This window comes from Ostrea edulis, chromosome 2, assembly GCF_947568905.1.
Source record: "Ostrea edulis chromosome 2, xbOstEdul1.1, whole genome shotgun sequence".
NCBI classification, from domain to species: Eukaryota; Metazoa; Mollusca; class Bivalvia; order Ostreida; family Ostreidae; genus Ostrea; species Ostrea edulis.
This window is the reverse complement of record NC_079165.1, coordinates 54,700,296-54,722,717: the sequence shown is the minus strand read 5'-3', so window position 1 is coordinate 54,722,717 and position 22,422 is coordinate 54,700,296. Positions and strand designations below refer to the sequence as shown.

The 22,422-nt window shown below is 34.8% G+C and overlaps 1 protein-coding gene across 3 annotated transcripts in view; it reads left to right on the top strand.

Annotated features, from left to right (window-relative positions):
• The window catches only part of LOC125680380 (protein ABHD18-like), a 33,598-nt gene that overhangs the window by 9,818 nt on the left and 1,358 nt on the right, over positions 1-22,422 (top strand). For 2 of the 3 annotated variants that reach the window (XM_048919935.2, XM_048919936.2), the window contains exons 3-11: positions 1,993-2,077; positions 7,180-7,280; positions 7,562-7,640; positions 7,988-8,072; positions 8,225-8,252; positions 9,029-9,167; positions 9,363-9,452; positions 12,614-12,715; positions 14,235-14,698. In XM_048919935.2, the coding sequence (XP_048775892.1) occupies positions 1,993-2,077; positions 7,180-7,280; positions 7,562-7,640; positions 7,988-8,072; positions 8,225-8,252; positions 9,029-9,167; positions 9,363-9,452; positions 12,614-12,715; positions 14,235-14,698 (1,173 nt within the window). The remainder of the gene's footprint in view (positions 1-1,992; positions 2,078-7,179; positions 7,281-7,561; positions 7,641-7,987; positions 8,073-8,224; positions 8,253-9,028; positions 9,168-9,362; positions 9,453-12,613; positions 12,716-14,234; positions 14,699-22,422) is intronic. The other variant, XM_056154456.1, reaches the window with a different exon arrangement.

Genomic DNA, 22,422 nt, shown 5'->3' with positions numbered 1-22,422 from the left:
GATATATGAGTAAAAACACTAGATTTATGTATGATTTAATGACATATACAGAATTTAAAAAAATACCTGGCCTGGATTATTAGTGCTCATAGACTTCGCTGGCCTGGATTATTAGTGCTGATAGATTTCCCTGGCCTGGATTATTAGTGTTGATAGACTTTCCTGGCCTGGATTATTAGTGTTGATAGACTTTCCTGGCCTGGATTATTAATGCTGATAGACTTCCCTGGCCTGGATTTATTAGTGCTGATAGACTTCCCTGGCCTCAATTATTAGTGTTGATAGATTTCCCTGGCCAGGATTATTAATGCTGATAGATTTCCCTGGCCTGGATTATTAGTGTTGATAGATTTCCCTGGCCTGGATTATAAGTGCTGATAGACTTTCCTGGCCTGGATTATTAGTGTTGATAGACTTCCCTGGCCTGGATTATAAGTGCTGATAGACTTTCCTGGCCTGGATTATTAGTGTTGATAGATTTCCCTGGCCTGGATTATTAGAGCTGATAGACTTCCCTGGCCTGGATTATTATTGCTGATAGACTTCCCTGGCCTGGATTATTAATGCTGATAGACTTCCCTGGCCTGGATTATTAGTGCTGATAGACTTCCCTGGCCTGGATTATTAGTGCTGATAGACTTCCCTGGCCTGGATTATTAATGCTGATAGACTTCCCTGGACTGGATTATTAGTGTTGATAGACTTCCCTGGCCTGGATTATTAGTGTTGATAGACTTCCCTGGCCTCAATTGTTAGTGTTGATAGATTTCCCTGGCCTCAATTATTAGTGTTGATAGATTTCCCTGGCCTGGATTATTAATGCTGATAGACTTCCCTGGCCTGGATTATTAGTGCTGATAGACTTCCCTGGCCTGGATTATTAGAGTTGATAGACTTCCTTGGCTTGGATTATTAGTGCTGATAGATTTCGAAAAAGCATTCCTGAAGTGGTCGTTTGTCTACAAGGTCCTAGAGTACATTTACTTTAGATATGGGAAAAATTTATTGAATAGATTAAAGTCTTGAATACTAATTTCAAAGCATCTGTCTTACAATGTGGTTATTTATCAGAAAAATCAATGTTGAAAGGGGCTGTTGACGAGAATCCTTGCTTCTTCATCTGCGAGTGCAGCAAGTGGTTGCCATTTTTGCATAAGGATGCTGTCTTTCATGTAATAGCACTCTCCGACTTTGAAGGCCTTTTCTGGTGGACAGTACCCAGGTCTTTATTCTGTTTGGAAAGTAACAGTTGTGGACTGAGGGTGTCCTTGCCCTGATCTTACTGCTGATGGGATCATCATCACTGAATTTCAACTGAGACTCACTGTTAAATGGATTGGTCAATTTCATGAGATAACCAGCAGTTTTAAGGGGTTGAACATGGTCATCCTCAATTTCTTGTTTTCTGGTCATTGCTCTGGTAACAGCACAGGCTGGGTATTAGTAATCTTTTTTATCGTGAGAAGTGATTTTCTCACAAACCCTCTGGTAAATTTTCCCACCAGCTAAATCATTGCCTGGCAACAAGGAAACACCTTGTACGGGAAAAGTAGGTCAAACCTGTGATATCTGGTACAGGGACATATTGTTCTAATGTGAATTCTTCTGCTTTGCTTCTTATGCTTCTAATACAGTTTGTCTGGGCCATAGATTTTGTCTTTTGACATAGGCCTTTAATATTTGGTATGTGGGTATACCATAAGACAGTGTGTTGCATACCATTTTTGATAACCATTGTCCTTGACCTTTTATGTAAAGGTAAAATAAATTTTTGGGCATTTGTTTTCTCCAGACCATAACTTTTTTGTCTTTTGACATAGATAGGCCTTTGGTATGTGGTACCAAGGGGTACAAGGAAGTCAACTTTTTAAAAGCATTGAATCATCAAATAATTGTTTAATTTTCATAACTGTAAATTTGATATGTTAGTGATATTTAGTTTCAGGAAGCATAGATAAATATTGTAACATTTATTCAATATCTATTATTCAGGTTGCTGGATCTTAGGAAGGTTTTGTCTGTTCGAGATGCAGCATACAGTCTGGTTGACAAGAAACATGCAGTAGATATTTTCCATGTAAGTTTCAAATTCAGTGCATGTACATATACTGGCCAGCACATATGCACAAGTCAAAGTTCTGAATAAAATTAATTTTTATGGATTAAGACTATTTATATTTGCTATTCTCCCTGCAAAATTTTTCAGGGAAGCATATAGTTGTCTGCCCGTCCAAAATTATATATCTCCTAAACCTTTCATCAGAAGTTGATCATAATTTATCACAAATATTCCTTGGGACAGGGACTTTTGGACCAAGGTAGTTTTGGAGATGTCAAGGTCACTCAGAACATATACCTTATAAAACAAAAATTTTCTTCAATTTCAACAGTTTTTTTTAACAGGTATTAATCATATATTACACAAATAAGTAACAGCCAAATGGCTTTCAGACAAAGGTCGCTGAAGGTTATTTTGTCAAGGTCACCCAAATATACCTTTTATTTTAAAAAAAAAATCATTTCAATAATATCTCAAAAGTTATTGATATTTTGGACCGAAGTCTCTCAAGGTCATTTTTGAAAGGTCAAGGTCACTCAGAACATATACCTCATTTAAAAAACAACAACATTCATTTCAACAGTTATTGATCATTGTGCAAGTCATTCGTCATATGAAGTAGTTCATTGGTTAGATGCAGTTCAGGAAGCATCCATCTAATTTTACTGATATTCTTGTTTTTAGCTCTTCTGAGCCGAAGGCTCAAAGAGCTAATGCTATGGCCATTTGTGCGGTGTGCGTAAACTTTTTAGAAAAAGGGCTATAACTCAAGAACCCCTTGGCCAATTTTTTTCAAATTTGTTACAGGGTATCATTGGCCCAAGGGCTTTCATACATACTGAATAGAGGGATGTGACCCTTTAACAAGGGGAGATAATCAGGAAAATACAAACAAAAGTAGTGGTTGCTAAAAAAATCTTCTTTTCAAGAACCACTGGGCAGATTATCACCAAACTTACACATAAGGATGAGGATATGTTGTAGATTAAAAATTGTTCAAGGCATTACCCTGGGGCGAAGGGCGTGGTCTCAAGGTCACTTCAAAGTTGACCTAAATTTATATTTCCTTAAATCTTTGATATTTTAATCATTATAAGGACTAGGATCATCAAATTTTGACAGTTGATGCATCTTAGGACCTTGTGTCAAGTTGTCTCAAAAGTAGGTCACGGTGACCTACTTTTTGAATTTTGCAGGTATTTATTTTAAAATTAATTTTGATGCATATCTTGGACACTTTGAAGCCTATGATCATCAAAACTTGTCAGTTGGTGGATCATGGGACCTTGAAATGCGTCAACTGAAAAATAGGTCACTGTGACCTACTTTCTGAATTTTATGGCTTATCATTTATAGATATATTTTAAGTTGTTATTTCAAATACCGAGAGGTTTAGAATCATCAAATCTTGTAAGTTGATGCATCTTGAGGCCTTGAAACATATTTATAAAAAAGTAGGTCACAGTGACCTACTTTTTGAATTTTGCAGATACTCAAATTTCACATTTTCAATTTTAGATGCATATTTTGGGCACTGTAAAACCTAGGATCATCAAACTTTGTCAGTTGATGCATCTTGAGTCTTCAAAGTGTATCGACCAAAAAGTAGGTCACTGTGACCTACTTTTGGCATTTGACAGTTATATTTATATATTTCAGTCACTAATTGACCTACAATCATCAAACTTTGACAGTTGATGCATCTTGAGTCTACGGAGTGTGTCGACCAAAAAGTAGGTCACCTTGACCTACTTTTGGAATTTGATGGCTATATTTATATATTTCAGATACTATTTGACCTACAGTCATCAAACTTTGTCAGTTGATGGGTCTTGCATGTTCGAAGGGTTTCGACCAAAAAGTAGGTCACCTTGACCTACTTTTGGAATTGGACGGCTATATTTATATATTTCAGATACTATTTGACCTACAGTCATCAAACTTTTTCAGTTGTTGGGTCTTGCATGTTCGAAGGGTTTCGACCAAAAAGTAGGTCAACTTGACCTACTTTTGGAATTGGACGGCTATATTTATATATTTCAGATACTATTTGACCTACAGTCATCAAACTTTTTCAGTTGTTGGGTCTTGCATGTTCGAAGGGTTTCGACCAAAAAGTAGGTCAACTTGACCTACTTTTGGAATTGGACGGCTATATTTATATATTTCAGATACTATTTGACCTACAGTCATCAAACTTTGTCAGTTGATGCGTCTTGCATGTTCAAAGGGTGTCGACCAAAAAGTAGGTCACCTTGACCTACTTTTGGAATTGGACGGCTATATTTATATAATTTAGATACTATTTGACCTACAGTCATCAAACTTTGTCAGTGTTTGGGTCTTGCATGTTTGAAGGGTGTTGACGAAAAAGTAGGTCACCTTGACCTACTTTTGGAATTGGACGGCTATATTTATATATTTCAGATACTATTTGACCTACAGTCATCAATCTTTGTCAGTTGATGGGTCTTGCATGTTCGGAGTTCGCTGACGAAAAAGTAGGTCACCCTGACCTATGATTGGAATTTGACAGCTATATTTCAATATTCAGATACTAATTGGCTTAAAATCATCAAACTTTGTCAGTTGATATTTCTTGGGTTCTTAAAATGTGTAAACCAAAAAGTAGGTCACATTGACCTACTTTTTTTGAATTCTTAGGATTTAACTAAAGATTTAGAATACTAAGAGGCTAAGAATAGAAATGGTGATGTTGTACAATTTATCAGAAGAGCGATTCTAGGCCCTTGGGCCTCTTGTTTGTTATGCCCCCAGAATCAAAGGCTCGGAGGCATATAGTTTTTGGCCTGGCCAAAAACTTTAACCCTGGTCATATCTTTTACAACATATGAGGTAGAGCTTTCATATTTGGTATGTGTATTTCTTGTGGCAAGACCTTTCCATTGAAACCAAAATCTTTGACCTGGTGACATTAACATTGACCTTTCACCTACTTTTAAAATTTTTTAATATAAGCCATATCTTTCAAATCATAAAAGGTACTGCTTTTATATTTAGCATGTGAATTTTTTGTGAGAAGACCTTTCCAACGATACCAGATTTGCTGATCTTGTGACCTTGACCATTCACCTAGTTTTTAGGTCACCTGAGTTATTGCAATTGGTTGCCGTCCGTCATGCATTAACAATTGAACATTTTTAACTTTTTGATAACTACGATTCCAATTCTTTTCAAATTTGTTATGAAGCATCTTTAGAACAAGGGGGACATAAATTGTAAATTTCAGGACTCCTGTCCCCCTTGGGCTCTAGGGGAGGGGCAAAAACTCCCAAAATTGACCAATTTTCAAAAACCTTCTTCTCAAGAACCACACATGTGTAAGAAAAACTAAATGCATAGTGATGTAGAGCAGGAAGACCTCTACCAAATTTGTAAATTTCACGATCCCTGAGGTAGGGGTTCTGACCCCAGGGTGGGGCCAAAGTTGGTATATATTGTTTATGTGTAAAACACTTGAATAGCATCTTCTTTAGTGCTATTGATACTAAATTGAAACTAAATAGATATTTAGAAAGAGCAGATAGTCCTTTACCAAATTTGTAAATTTGATGATCCCAGGGGTAGGGGTTTTGGTATCAGGGTGGGGCCAAAATGGTCAGTTATTAAATGTGTGAAAAATAGAAATTTTTAACTTCTTCTTGCTAACTATCATTCCAATTCCTTTCAAATTTGGTATGAAGCATCTTTAGCAGAAGGGTAATAGATAAGATAAGATAAGATAACTTTTATTCTTAAAAATCTTCTCCTCTACAACTGCACAGGTGTAAAAGAACTAAATGCATAGTGATGTAGAGCAGGAAGGCCTCTACCAAAATTGTAAATTTCATGATCCCCAAGCTAGGGGTTCTGACCCCAGGGTGGGGCCAAACTTAGTATACGGTTTTTATCTGTAAGTTTGCTGATACCGTATAAAATCTAAATGCATACTTAGGAATAGCAGAAAAGGATGTACAAAAAATGGTAATTTTACAACCCAGACTCTAGTATGGGTCTAAATTAGTCATATCTTTTAATGTTAATACACCTATTATATTATTTAAAGCCTTTCATCAGTGTATGATTTTTTGAGGACATCGAAGTTGTAAGAACACATCTTGTTTTATACTGTTGCTGATGGACATTAGAAATTAGCTTAGATATTCAGAACAGGAATTTTTTTTGTAGATTTCATAGCCCTTGGGAGTAGTGATACTGTTTCACTAGTACTCAGGTGACCGATAAGGCCTGTCGACCTCTTGTTCAAATGAAGGGCCATGCCCCCTTCAAAGAGGAGATACTAGTAATCACAAAAATGCAAAAATAGGGTGGGGTCGTTTAAAAATCTTCTCAAGAACCATTGGACCAGAAAAGCTTGGATTTACAGGAAAGCTTCCTGACATAGATAGTGCAGATTCAAGTTTGTTAAAATCATGGCCCCGGGTTTAGGATGGGTCTACAATCGGGGATCAAAATTTTACATGCAAATATATATATAAGAAAAATCTTTAAAGATCTTCTCAAGAACCACTGGGCTAGGAAACTATGAAAGTTTCTGATTTTGTGAAGATTCAAGTTTGTAAAAATCATGGCCCCTTGGGGTAGGGTGGGGCCACAATAGGGGATCAAAGTTTTACATACTAATATTTAGGGAAAATCATTAAAAATATTCTGAAGAATCACTGGGCCAGAAAAGTTTACATTTACATGAAAGCTTCCTGACATAGTGCAGATTCAAGTTTGTTAAAATCATGGCCCCTGGGGGTAGGATGGGGCCACAATAGGGGATCAAAGTTTTACATACTAATATATAGAGAAAATCTTTAAGAATCTTCTTCTCAAGAACCATTGGGCCAAAGAAGTTTACATTTGCATGAAAGCTTATTCCTGACATAGTGCAGATTCAAGTTTGTAAAATGGCCCCCGGGGGTAGGTTTGGGCCACAATAGAGATCAAAGTTTTACATGCATATACATAGGAAAAATCTTTAAATATGAGCCAAGGTGAGCCAGGTGGCCCATGGGCCTCTTGTTCAAAAAATTTAAAGAATTTTCCTTTTGACTTTCAAATCTTTGATAATCTCTATACAGTGAATTATATAATTGTAATTTTCAATACAGGAGAAAGTAGAAGGAAATGTTAGAGTATTAGAGGGAGAATTTCACTCACCATGGGACAAAATCATTCCAGGGGTCATGCCCAGTGTGGTCAAACGTGCAAGGTAAAAGTCCTATAATCTACACAACTCATCCTTTGGGTCACCTGTTTACATTATGCAACATGGAACTGACCACTGCATCTCACCCTAAACACTTGAATGGGTGGTTAATGAGATAATTTTTTGTTAATCAATTTGTATATTTTTATTATCAAAAAATGTTTTGTACCTTGATAAAGTTTGTGTCACGTTCGGAAGTGCGTTTTACTGTAAAATTTGACCCATGTGACATTTTATTTAATGATATAGCTGTTATGAAATGAACTCTGATCAGTTATTGACAGGTTTCAGATGGTTCTCCCCCACAGATGGCAAGGACCTGCTAAACCAATCTGTATCCATCATGGAGGCACTGGGGACCATGTAGGTTTTTACTTCATTAAATATATAACTACAAAATTCTATTCATTATAAATGCCTACAGTCTAGAACATAACTCTATGACTACACAAGTCTATTCAGTACAAATGCTAGACAGTCTAGAAAAAATTAAGAGTGTGCACTTCACAGACACTGAAATTACTGTAGTTTCCTTATATCATGTGAGGACTTTATATTGTTAATTAACGTGAATATTGAATATTTGTGTATATTAGGGAATCTACATTATCTACTCACATGTACGACATTAGTAATATAAAATGTCTATAGTATCTACTCACATGTACTACATAGGTAATGTAAACTGTCTGCATTTCTTTTTGATGTAGGGGTATATTCTGAGGAGAAGATTAATGGCTGAACCTTTATTGAATGAACATGGCATTGGATCGGTCATCATTGAAAGTCCATTTTGTATCCTTTTCTCTTAAAAATTGAATAATTTATGTGTATCCATATGAATTTTTGCTTGCATTTTCATTGCTTGGCCTCGTGTTATGTTGGTGTGTCAGTCCATAAATCAGTTTGATTATACAATTGATATACTTTCTTTAACAACATATTAGACGGTACCAGGAAACCAAAGGATCAATTGTAAGTTTCACAAAATTAGTAATTGTGGATTTTTGTGTTAAAAAACCCAATATTTCAGTATTTTTAGCTCACCTGGGTTGAAGGCTCAAGTGAGCTTTTCTGATCAAAATTTGTTGTCTGTCGGCGTCAGAGTAAGCTTTTCACATTTTCATCTTCTTCTCCAGAACCACTGGGCCAATTTCAACCAAACTTAGCACAAAGCATCCTTGGGTGAAGGGGATTCAAGTTTGTTTAAATGAAGGGCCATGACCCCTTCAAAGGGGAGCTTATGATAATTAATGAATTTGTAGTTAAGTTTAATAACTAAGTTTGATAATTAATAAATTTTTAGTTGTTACCGTTGAAAAGTTTTCTGAACCAAGCTGCTTGTAATAATGATAGTTTTGCTCAAGCTTGTTTAATGCTAGGAACTGCTGCTCAGGTGAGCAATGTGGCCCATGGACCTCTAGTTTCTATGTGGTTGTATCATTGCATGTGGTTTACATTATTTAAAAAACCCAATAGCTAAGATGTTGAAGACTTTGATTGTTGATGCATTATCCACAAAAAAATATACAAAGCATACTTCCATTTAATGTTGATAGTACCCTCTCACAAAACATACTACAAACCAACCTTCTCTAGCATCAATATTTCAACCTTTTTATTAAAAAACCCAGATGTGTTTATTATGCTCTTGTACCGAAGGGAAAGTTATTTCATGTTAAATCTATTGACTTACACTATGCTTTTTGTGTCTGACACTTTTCTCTAATGTGTGAAATGGAATTTGGCAGTCGCTCCAGTCTACAGAATTTTAGTGACTTGATAGTTATGGGGGGTGCCCTGATGTTTGAGACGGTTGTTCTGCTCCACTGGTGTGAGGAACAAGGCTGGGGTCCATTTTGTCTGACTGGCATTTCAATGGGAGGATTTGTAAGTAAAATATTGTTAGGTCAGAATGGCTTTGTTTCATGTAAATTTAAAAGAAAGAGGGGAAAATTCATTTAGAGTACTCTAAAATAGTATACTATGTACAAAGAGCCTAACGAGTGATGTAATAGAGTTACTGCATTGCTTAGCATTTGCAAGATACATGTACAAAGTACCATTTCATGCCTGATTTTATAGATGTCTTCCTTAGCTGCAACAATATGGCCAAAACCGATTGGTCTGGTTCCCTGCCTAGCTGGTGTCACTGCTTCTCCAGTATATACCAGGGTGAGTCTGAACAAAGCTGTCACACATTCTGCATTGCAGGGACAGTATCAAATTCACCCGATTTTGGTCACAATAAATTTTTCAGCTTTAAATTCACTTTAAGTTATTTTCACGTTTTTATATGGATGTCTTTAGACGGGACATATTATGGTACAGCGATGTCTGTACGTCCGTCCGTCTGTCCGTCCGTCCGTTCGGGGTTTTCTCTGTATAATTTCATTTCCCTTTCACATATCATGCTGAAACTTGCTGTGTAGCTTCTTTGTGGGTCACTCTAGATCATACTGCAATTTTAATCCATTTCGACCTTTTTTCCAGGAGTTTTGCCCCTTTATTTGGAAATAATTATTATATGGAGGGTACATAATTTGTCTGCCCTACTCCTCCCACAGTTTTCAAGTGAGAGCCTTCTTATTTTGTGGAGTGTTTGTATGGGTATTGAAGATGTGCATGTGAGATGGATTTTGATTTTGTACAATTTTTGAGAAAATTACAGGTTGTTGAACTTAGTCTATTTGGAAATTAATATTCTATGGAGGGTACATAATTTGTCTGCCCTACTCCTCCCACAGTTTTCAAGAGAAAACCTTCTTATTTTGTGGAGTGTTTGTATGGGTATTGAAGATGTGCATGTGGGATGGATTTTGATTTTGTACAATTTTTGAGAAAATTACAGGTTGTTGAACTTAGTCTATTTGGAAATTAATATTCTATGGAGGGTACATAATTTGTCTGCCCTACTCCTCCCACAGTTTTCAACTGAGGACCTTCTTATTTTGTGGAGTGTTTGTATGGGTATTGAAGATGTGCATGTGGGATGGATTTTGATTTTGTACAATTTTTGAGAAAATTACAGGTTGTTGAACTTAGTCTATTTGGAAATTAATATTCTATGGAGGGTACATAATTTGTCTGCCCTACTCCTCCCACAGTTTTCAAGTGAGGACCTTATTTTGTGGAGTGTTTGTATGGGTATTGAAGATGTGCATGTGGGATGGATTTTAGTTTTCTACAATTTTTGAGAAAATTTCAGGTTGTTGAACTTGTCTATTTGGAAATTAATATTCTATGGAGGGTACATAATTTATCCGTCCTACTCCTCCCACAGTTTTCAAGTGAGGACTTTCTTATTTTGTGGAGTGTTTGTATGGGTATTGAAGATGTGCATGTGGGATGGATTTTAGTTTTCTACAATTTTTGAGAAAATTTCAGGTTGTTGAACTTAGTCTATTTGGAAATTAATATTCTATGGAGGGTACATAATTTATCCGTCCTACTCCTCCCACAGTTTTCAAGTGAGGACTTTCTTATTTTGTGGAGTGTTTGTATGGGTATTGAAGATGTGCATGTGGGATGGATTTTGATTTTTGTACAATTTTTTAGAAAATTACAGGTTGTTGAACTTAGTCTATTTGGAAATTAATATTCTATGGAGGGTACATAATTTGTCCGTCCTACTCCTCCCACAGTTTTCAAGTGAGGATTTTGATTTTCTTCCATTTTTGAAAAAATTACAGGTTGTTGAACTTGGTCCATTTTGAGGAAATCTCGATTTTTAAGCTAAGACCCTGTGTTCATATGAAAGTTTGTCACAGCCTCATGATGGCTGATACTACCTGAAGCAAAGTTATACAAATTATAGCACAAGAAAAACACCCTATAATCATTTCACGGGCGTATTATGTACCGTTTACGGTACTCTTGTTAATTTTTTTTTTACCCAAATGTTTTCACAGATACTTAAATTCATTGTTTTTAAAGTATATTTTATATAAATGTCATAGCTAGGTAATATTCACTTTGAAGGTAGCTACTTACACAAAGGACATCATCATCAGTAGTACCATTTTTAGGGTCACTTGAGTAAACCAGGTGGCCTTTTGCAATTGGTCTGCATCTGTCACCGTGCGTTAACAATTGAACATTTTCAACTTCTTGATAACTTACCGTTCCAATTCTTTTGAAATTTAATATGAAGCATCTTTAGGACAAGGGGGACATAAATTGAAAATTTCAGTACTCCTGCACCCCTGGGGCCTTAGGGGAGGTGCAAAAATTGCCAAATCGTGACCAATTTTCAAAAAATCTTCTTCTCTAGAACCCCACATGTATAAGAAGAACTAAATGCATAGTGATGTAGAGCAGGAAGGCCTCTACCAAAATTATAAATTTCGTGATTCCCGGGGTAGAGGTTCTGACTCCAGGGTAGGGCGAAACTTGGTATATAGTATTTATGTGTAAAACATTTATAAGACATCTTCTTTAATGCTATTCATACTAAATTGAAGCTAAATGGATATTAAGAATGAGCAGGTAGCCCTTCACCAAAATTGTAAATTTTACGATCCCAGGGGTAGGGGTTTTGGTATCAAGGTGGGGCTAAAATGGTCAGTGATTAAATGTGTGAACAATTGAACATTTTTAACTTTTTCTTGATAAGTGCCATTCCAATTATTTTGAAATTTTGTTTGAAGCATCTATGGGACAAAATTGACAGAAATTGTAAATTTCAGGATTCCTGCACCCCTGGGGCCTAGCAAAAACTGCCAAAATTGACCAATTTTCAAAAATCTTCTTCTCTAAAAGGATGTACCATAATTGTGAATTTTGTAACCCCAGGGTTTTGAGTCTAGAGCAGATCAAAATTAGTCATTTTGCGTTATGTTACAAATATTATATTATGCTAAGGGCATTTAAATTTAAGAACACATCCTGTTTATATGTGTACTTTTGCGGAATATTATAATTTAGCTTAGATATTCAGTAGCCCTTGGGACTAGTGATACTTTTGACTAATACTCAGGTGACCGATAAGGCCTGTGGGCCTCTTGTCGGTTTTGATATTTCGTTGCACTTATCATATCCATTAGATTGTGACAAATTTCTCAGTTTTGGTGTATAGGGAAAACAGCAAAAATTAAATGACTGTGAAAATAAGGCTGTATACAGTATATTTGTGTATATGTGTTAAGCATCAAGTCCAAGAGAATTTCCTTTGTAAATAAAATTACATATCTTAAATCAAAATGCTGTGCAGATAGAAATCCACTGCACAGCTGTAGTAACAAGGCCATGGTTTTTAGCATCCTTTCCTAGAAGTATACGAATGTTTGAAATTATGTACGACTACATGACTGCAGCTTATAATTTTTAAATTTCAGGGTATTCTTTCAAAAGCTGTACGATGGGATGTTTTAAAGAATAGCTATTATGAGGACAAAGAATACGAACATGAAATCAGAAAAATGCTGGACTCCCCAGAGGTTTGCTCCTAATAGGGTCATGATTTTAGATTCATTTTAAATCTTCTATTTATATGAAAAGTAAATCAACAACTAACTCCTTTTCTCAAGTACACACAATACATAATGATGTTTCCCAAACAAAGAACATATTGTTTTGACTGTGTTTCTTATTAAGGTCATCAGCTTTACACAGACCTTATCGTGCTTGTAGGGTTTATTACTCCATAGTTTGATGTGGTTGAAATTACATGCACATGCTAAATTGGAATTAAACAATATAACAACCATAATAACTTTCTTATAGATGCTGGAAATGTTATCAAATGAACGCTGTAGGTATATGGTAGGAATGCCTGTTGATTTTTGAATGACATCAACAAAAGTGCCAAGTCACACTCACACATGAATACAGATTGATTGATTTTCTTTCAATTTTATGGTACTAAAATGGTCATAACTTTCTCATAGAAGACTGTAATAAAAATGAATTAATACTGTAGGCTTATAATATGAATTGCCTAATGATTGATGTAAACGAAAATGTCCCAATCAAATTCATCTGCACAAGAATGTGCGTACAGTCTTTTGAAGACTAAGATCAAGTCATTTTCCATTACATTTTAGTTTTCAATGAAATGTGTTGAAATTTAGGTTCCAATTATATTTTAGGACTCTCTACGGATTTGTGTGGTCAAAATCACTTATGAACATGTGCAAGCATGTAAGCCAAATTTTAATTGGATAATACTTAAACATCAATAACTGAATTCTTGCATTATGAAATGGACTGAAAGTCATAATATAAGTACATGTGGAGACATGGTCAAAATCACTTATACCACTGCACATGCACGTCCCCATAATTTCAGTTTAACAGCTTGACATGGTCAAAATTACTGACCAGTAAATGCATGCATGTTCAAATGATTTTGATTGATTGGAATATATATATATATATATATATATATAAAAGCACTGAAGTTCCAACAACACCCGATACCTCAAAGTGTCGGATCCACAACATGGATACAAGGTCAAATACAAAAAATTATACAAAGCACTAAAATGACCAACGACAATCTTGACAATCTCGTTATTCGTGTCGTTGGTCATTTTAGTGCTTTGTATATATATATATATATATATATATATATATATATATATATATATATATAGCTCTCTTATAACTTGACAAAATAAAGTGAAAGTTATACTTTTGTTAATTAAAGTCTAATTTGAACAATTCAATGGAACTTAATCAAACAAAGTGGCAGCACTTGCTAAATGGGGGATATTGGTGGAACATCAGTATTGGTCCTCATTACAATTGGCACTAGATAATAAAATGATTTAGTCATTGAATACTAAAATTAAATACATGCACTATCAATACCAATAATTAAGAGTAAATGAAATTCTGTTTTCTGTATATTATATGCTATTAATCTGTATTCATATTTATTTGTCTACTGAAAAGATTAGCTTTATAGGTTCATAAGAACTGAACTGACTTACAGACTCTATACACCTCTTGTAGAAAGGGACTGGCAGATTTTCATCCCGAGATTACACTGTACAAGATTACCACAAGGACGTAGAACAAGCTCTGCTGCGCATTAGGGACGCAGGTTCACAGGTTGACAGTATAGGGACAGCTATTCGACAGCTGAGAACTGTGAATGATTGGAAAGCTAAATCCTTCTCTTCTATGACACATGATGCATGTATACGTAAACCCAACGTAGACAATTCTCCGCCATTTAAATCACTTGATGTGGAAATACTAGACTTTATGTGGGAAATGATGGACGAATTCACTCACTTGGGCAACTACTCCACCCCTGTGGATCCGTCTATGATCATATCAATAGTAGCTGAATCAGATGCTTATATACCTCGCGATAATGTGACAAACCTGCAAGACTTATGGCCAGGTTCAAGGGTAAAGGTCATTCCTGGAGGTCATGTGTTGTCTGTAGTCAATGGCAGACAGGCATTCAGGTTGGTTATGTCGAAAATTTATCAGGAAATACTGCTACTAGTACAGCTGCATAGAGGAAAATACACTCCCCTCCTCCCTCCCAGGAAATACACTCCCCTCCTCCCTCCCATGATACACTCCCCTCCTCCTTCCCATAATACACTCCCCTCCTCCCTCACAGGAAATACACTCCCCTCCTCCCTCCCATAATACACTCCCCTCCTCCCTCCTAGGAAATACACTCCCCTCCTCCCTCCCATAATACACTCCCCTCCTCCTCCCATAATACACTCCACTCCTCCCTCCCATGATATTTTTGTCCAGACTCAATAAAAAACAATTTTGGTGCATTTCAAAGACCCAATATTAAGTTAAGACCAATGGTAAGCGGCCTGTCATTCAAACATTTAACAATAGATCTCAGGTGTCACATCTGCAGAGACTGTGGTCTGCTGCTACACAAGAGAGGTGTTTTGATAACAATAACAGCCAATTATTAGGACTTTCTTTAGATCTTGACGACAACAAAATTATTTATTCTCAAATAAATACAGCATTTGTATTGTAGAGAAGTAATTCGTAATATATAATACAATATTGTACATAGCATGCAGTTAACATTTTTACAATTATTTATTTATCTGGTCTATCTGTTTTAATATCTATCTAAGTTTTCCAATCTTGATTTCTTTAATAGTTTCATCTGTACATTTAAATAAGTAATGGAACTCATCAGCCAAATCATTATTATTACATATGGTGCAATGGTGCATACTCTTTCATTTCTTGGAATGTTTAACCATCGTGACGGTCCTGTCTCTACAGGTAATCTAAAATTTGATGCTCTAAATCTACATTGTATTTCTCTTTTATTTTTAGGAAGTTCATCTAAATAAAATTCAAAATTTGGTTAATTTTTAAAGACAGAATACCGGTAATTAATTGCTTTTGACGAATTACATACTGTATATACTCGCCTATAAGTAGGATTTTTGGGAGTTAAAAATTGGTCCAAAACTCTATATCCGACTTATAGGCGAGTCCTAAGAAGACTTGAATTTTTCTGGACAGGGTTAATGTAGAGTATTTTTTAAACAACTTCATACTCCAACGATTATCATGATTAACGTTGACTGGACATATTATATTATTCATTTATTCTAAGATTATATGCATTAAGTACAAGTATTTACATATTTATAATGAATTTATTCATCGTAAGTGTATATTATTGAAATTGATTTGTTGAGAAAATTATTAAATATCAGTGCATTTCACAAAATATTAATTGAAACAGGGGTGAAAATGTTAGAAATTGTCAACCGATTCTTGAAAAAAGTTATACAGACTTATAAGTGGGTCAGGGCAAATCCCTCCAAAATAGGCTACAAAATATATAACCGACTTATAGGTGAACCGACCTATAGGTGAGTATTTACGGTAAAAGTGCATTCCATTTCTGTATACTCTGATCCTTCAGTATTTGTAATACCTTTGCATTTAGTCTGTGTTTAAAAAAGCTTCATTTTCCCAATACATATGACAATCCACACCCATTTAATATGTTTTTAATGCATTTTATCCAAGGGTTATTATTATCTTTACATATAAGTGAATACATAATTTTTGTAATTTTTCTATTGTCTGATAAAATAATTTTTGACAAAATTTGATTATTCTTGTTTTAATGAGCCATTTTTATTAAAGAATATACCAACATGCTTGAATTCATTAACAATTTCAATAGTTTTATAGTCATATATAAAATTGTAACATGATACATTTCTTGTACCAAACATCATTATTTTAGTCTTTTCTACTGTCGCGGTCAGCCGGGTTCAATCGCCTGTGGCCGTATAGCTCAGTTGGTAGAGCACCTGACTAGAAATTCAGAGGGCCCAGGTTCGAATCCCGGTCTGGTCCGTTGCATTTTCTCCCTTCCTTTACATTTGGTGCTGTAGACCAGCCCCTGGAACTGACAGGTGAAAATGCCTGCCAGGGGATAAAGATCCTGGGTTGATGTCTTCAGGTATTAAGACATTTAAGGAGGGAGGAAAGTAGCGGTCAGTCAGGTTCAGATAGAGATTCAGGGGGCCCAGGTTCGAATCCCGGTCTGGTCCATTGCATTTTCACCATTTCTGTTACACTACATTAACCTTTAGGTTCCATTTATCACAATAGTCATAGAAAATATTAAGTTTGTGTTGTAAGTCTTTTTCAGTTTGTGATAAAATAATCGTATCATCAGCATAAAATATAAGCAAAAGTAATTTGACATAGATTTGAATTTCATTTTCAAGTCTCTCTTCCACAAACGGAAATCCAACAGCACCCCTTGTTAACAAAAATTTTTCTAGGTCATTCAAGTAAATGGAAAATAAAATAGGTGACAAATTTTCCCCTTGACGGACTCTCAATTGACAGGGAAATTCGTCAGAAAAATTATCATTCAATGTAATCTTTGCTTTAATACCTTTATACATGTTGTTAATTATTCTAAAACATTTACCATCAACATTGCTCATCAAAAGTTTATTCCAGAAATCAATCCGCCACACCCTATCAAAAGCTTTTTCGAAGTCTACAAATGCACAAAATAATTTTTTTCAAGTGCCTTTAAACAAGTATTGTAAAAGATATAAATGAAAATATATGATCGTTAGAGTTGAAAAATTCTTTCTAAAACCAGCTTGATTACATAAAATTAATTCTACTTCATCAGCATAAGTGTTTAATCTATCATTGATGATTGATGTAAACAATTTACTAAGACATGATAAGAGAGTAATAGGTCTATGATTAGCAGCCAGTGATTCGTCTCCTTTGTTTTTATAAATAGAGATTATCTCCCCGCACAACCATTACTAGGGAAAATACCTGATTCAAAAATAGCATTGAACAATTTCACATAAAAAGGCAGCATATTTGATGTATTCATTAACAATATGGTCACAGCCTGATGATTTGCTACACTTCAATGATTTAATACATTTCAGTAATAGGTGAATTAATAAAAGTATTTGATTCAATATGGGATAATATATTCAAATTATTTTCACAAAAAATCTGTTACAACTGATTCTTCTTCCTCATTCAATTCTTTACAAAAGTTAAAAAGTTTATCTATGGTAATTTTATCCACAGTTTTCTGAGTTTTTCTACCATTCAGTATTCTTTTGGACATGATTTTTTCAATTCACTCAACCTTTTTTTTTAGTACTAATCTTGTGTTTACAGCTTTGTTCATAGTTCATGTCAGAGGAAGCCCAGTATGCCAGAGTTTTGATAGCATTGATGTGTTCACAACTCATAATTCAAATTCTTTGAAAAGTACCCTGAACAATACAATTTTAATATTTTATTTTTTCTCTTCTGTATACATGTATTATAAATTACACAATCAGAAATCTAACAATAATTTGCACTAATTTCTAAAACTTACAACTTATTGAAATAACTTCTATAAATAATTTATGATAGCTTTATATTTATAAAAAGAATTCATTCTTGGAGCCAGTGAATGAGAGTTAAGAGAGAGAAAGGGGGTGTAGAATGTGCGTCGGCTGTTAGGGATACCACCATTATTGCTAGCACCCTTGGCCTGAGGGCGCTAGCATATACGTTATCGTTTTTGCAGCTAATGCGCATGCTCGGGTGCCATAGTGCAGCATTCTGGGAATTATATAGTACAGAAGTCTCAAATTTTATTTTATTTTACATCGAAATCCCTAATGATTATAACTTTTTACACAAGTAATAAAAATACTAAAAACAATAATTTACAGGTAGCTAACTGATTTTTATTTTGTGGGCTAATTAGTACATGTGTTCCACATAGTGAGATTTTTACAAGTAGCCTAAAGATACCTTTATTTGTTTTACATGAGGACATCATTGATAAAGCTTATACTTAATTATATTAAATACAAGATTAGTAATAATTAATGCAGCTAGTCTTCAAATTTTTAACCTCATTCGCAGAACAACCAGCAGAATACACACAGTTCACGCTTGTCTGATCGATATAGATAGCTTCGACTAAAAATAACTTCTAGATAGAACAGCTGGCTATACACAATGCACGTGTTAGCCTCAACTAAAAATAACTTCTAGATAGAACAGCAGGCTATACACGATGCACGTGTTAGCCTCGACTGAAAATAACTTCTAGATAGAACAGCAGGCTATACATGATGCACATGTTGGCCTCGGCTAAAAATAACTTCTTTTCTTTGACGATGCGTGGGAAATTTCTGTTCTCAACAGATTCTGTAAAGTCACATGGTAAAAATTTTTCCAGTAAGTAATTTAAAGTACTGTGATTGAAATTTATAAATTAGTTTAACATTTCTCATAACCTCCACTTGCATAGTAGATAATAGATATGGCGCTAGCACTCTAATCTTTTTTAAAAGATAGGCTTGTACAAACACTCTGACCACAGAAACTCTGCAGACTACCCTGAGACACTTCCTGTGTATATCAAAAGTATACACAACAGCCTGATCTCTGGAGATGACCTTAAAAAACGGATGCCCCATGTCACAGTAGGTGTGGCACGCTAAAGAACCCTTACTGCTCAATGACCGTAAGCACCGAGCAAAGGCCTATTTGAAGCCCTTCACTGGTCTTGGTGACATCTCCATGTGAGTGAAAAATTCTCCAGTGAGATGTTAAACAAGATAAAATCGATTGGCCAGGTAAATTCCAGGTAGATAACAATGACCATAGATAAGCTCCACCCACATCCAGTGATATGTGAAGAAACCATATTGTATTTTTTTTGGAAGGGGGGGGGGTCTTTAAATTCATCCTAAGCTGGATTTTAGCAACTTCAAAATGTAACTTTAGATTTACCCAGTTTGAAATTCACCCACATAAGATTAGGGTGAAATTGGTGAAAATTTCTCTGTAAGCAGTATGTCTTAAGTTTATCTAAAAAGAATTAATCGCAGGTTTAGTGAAGAAAATATGAAACTTAGTACGCTGTATAATAAAATCCATTAAGTGGGTGACTTTTCTCAAGAATTACTGTACTAGTAGTATTAACTTGTATACAATCCACTTTTCATGTAAAGATTAAATTTTGTGAGGCACTGTAAGCATCATCCTCATAAACTTCAGAGTGTGTCCTTTATACCTGTGTTTTATTTGTATCTACTCATTAGAGCATTATACCACAGTGACAGACCTATTTATATACACTATAGTGATCACAGTGACAGACCTATTTATATACACTATAGTGATCACAGTGACATACCTATTTATATACACTATAGTGATCACAGTGACAGATCTATTTATATACACTATAGTGATCACAGTGACAGACCTATTTATATACACTATAGTGATCACAGTGACAGACCTATTTATATACACTATAGTGATCACAGTGACAGACCTATTTATATACACTATAGTGATCACAGTGACAGACCTATTTATATACACTATAGTGATCACAGTGACAGATCTATTTATATACACTATAGTGATCACTGTGAGAGACCTATTTATATACACTATAGTGATCACAGTGACAGATCTATTTATATACACTATACTGATCACAGTGACAGACCTATTTATATACACTATAGTGATCACTGTGACATACCTATTTATATACACTATAGTGATCACAGTGACAGACCTATTTATATACACTATAGTGATCACAGTGACAGACCTATTTATATACACTATAGTGATCACTGTGAGAGACCTATTTATATACACTATAGTGATCACAGTGACAGATCTATTTATATACACTATAGTGATCACAGTGACAGACCTATTTATATACAGTATAGTGATCACAGTGACAGACCTATTTATATACACTATAGTGATCACAGTGACAGATCTATTTATATACACTATAGTGATCACAGTGACAGACCTATTTATATACACTATAGTGATCACAGTGACATAGTGATCACAGTGACAGACCTATTTATATACACTATAGTGATCACAGTGACAGACCTATTTATATACACTATAGTGATCACAGTGACAGACCTATTTATATACAATATAGTGATCACAGTGACAGACCTATTTATATACACTATAGTGATCACAGTGACAGATCTATTTATATACACTATAGTGATCACTGTGAGAGACCTATTTATATACACTATAGTGATCACAGTGACAGACCTATTTATATATACAGTATAGTGATCACTGTAAGAGACCTATTTATATACAGTATAGTGATCACTGTGACAGACCTATTTATATACACTATAGTGATCACAGTGACAGACCTATTTATATACACTATAGTGATCACAGTGACAGACCTATTTATATACACTATAGTGATCACAGTGACAGACCTATTTATATACACTATAGTGATCACAGTGACAGACCTATTTATATACACTATAGTGATCACAGTGACAGACCTATTTATATACACTATAGTGATCACAGTGACAGAACTATTTATATACACTATAGTGATCACAGTGACAGACCTATTTATATACACTATAGTGATCACAGTGACAGAACTATTTATATACAGTATAGTGATCACAGTGACAGACCTATTTATATACAGTATAGTGATCACAGTGACAGACCTATTTATATACACTATAGTGATCACAGTGACAGATCTATTTATATACACTATAGTGATCACAGTGACAGACCTATTTATATACACTATAGTGATCACAGTGACAGACCTATTTATATACACTATAGTGATCACAGTGACATAGTGATCACAGTGACAGACCTATTTATATACACTATAGTGATCACAGTGACAGACCTATTTATATACACTATAGTGATCACAGTGACAGACCTATTTATATACAATATAGTGATCACAGTGACAGACCTATTTATATACACTATAGTGATCACAGTGACAGATCTATTTATATACAGTATAGTGATCACAGTGACAGACCTATTTATATACACTATAGTGATCACAGTGACAGATCTATTTATATACACTATAGTGATCACAGTGAGAGACCTATTTATATACACTATAGTGATCACAGTGACAGACCTATTTATATACACTATAGTGATCACAGTGACAGACCTATTTATATACACTATAGTGGTCACAGTGACAGACCTATTTATATACACTATAGTGATCACAGTGACAGACCTATTTATATACACTATAGTGATCACAGTGACAGACCTATTTATATACACTATAGTGATCACAGTGACAGATCTATTTATATACACTATAGTGATCACAGTGACAGACCTATTTATATACACTATAGTGATCACAGTGACATAGTGATCACAGTGACAGACCTATTTATATACACTATAGTGATCACAGTGACAGACCTATTTATATACACTATAGTGATCACAGTGACAGACCTATTTATATACAATATAGTGATCACAGTGACAGACCTATTTATATACACTATAGTGATCACAGTGACAGACCTATTTATATACAGTATAGTGATCACTGTGAGAGACCTATTTATATACACTATAGTGATCACAGTGACAGACCTATTTATATACACTATAGTGATCACTGTAAGAGACCTATTTATATACACTATAGTGATCACAGTGACAGATCTATTTATATACACTATAGTGATCACAGTGACAGATCTATTTATATACACTATAGTGATCACAGTGACAGACCTATTTATATACACTATAGTGACCACAGTGACAGACCTATTTATATACACTA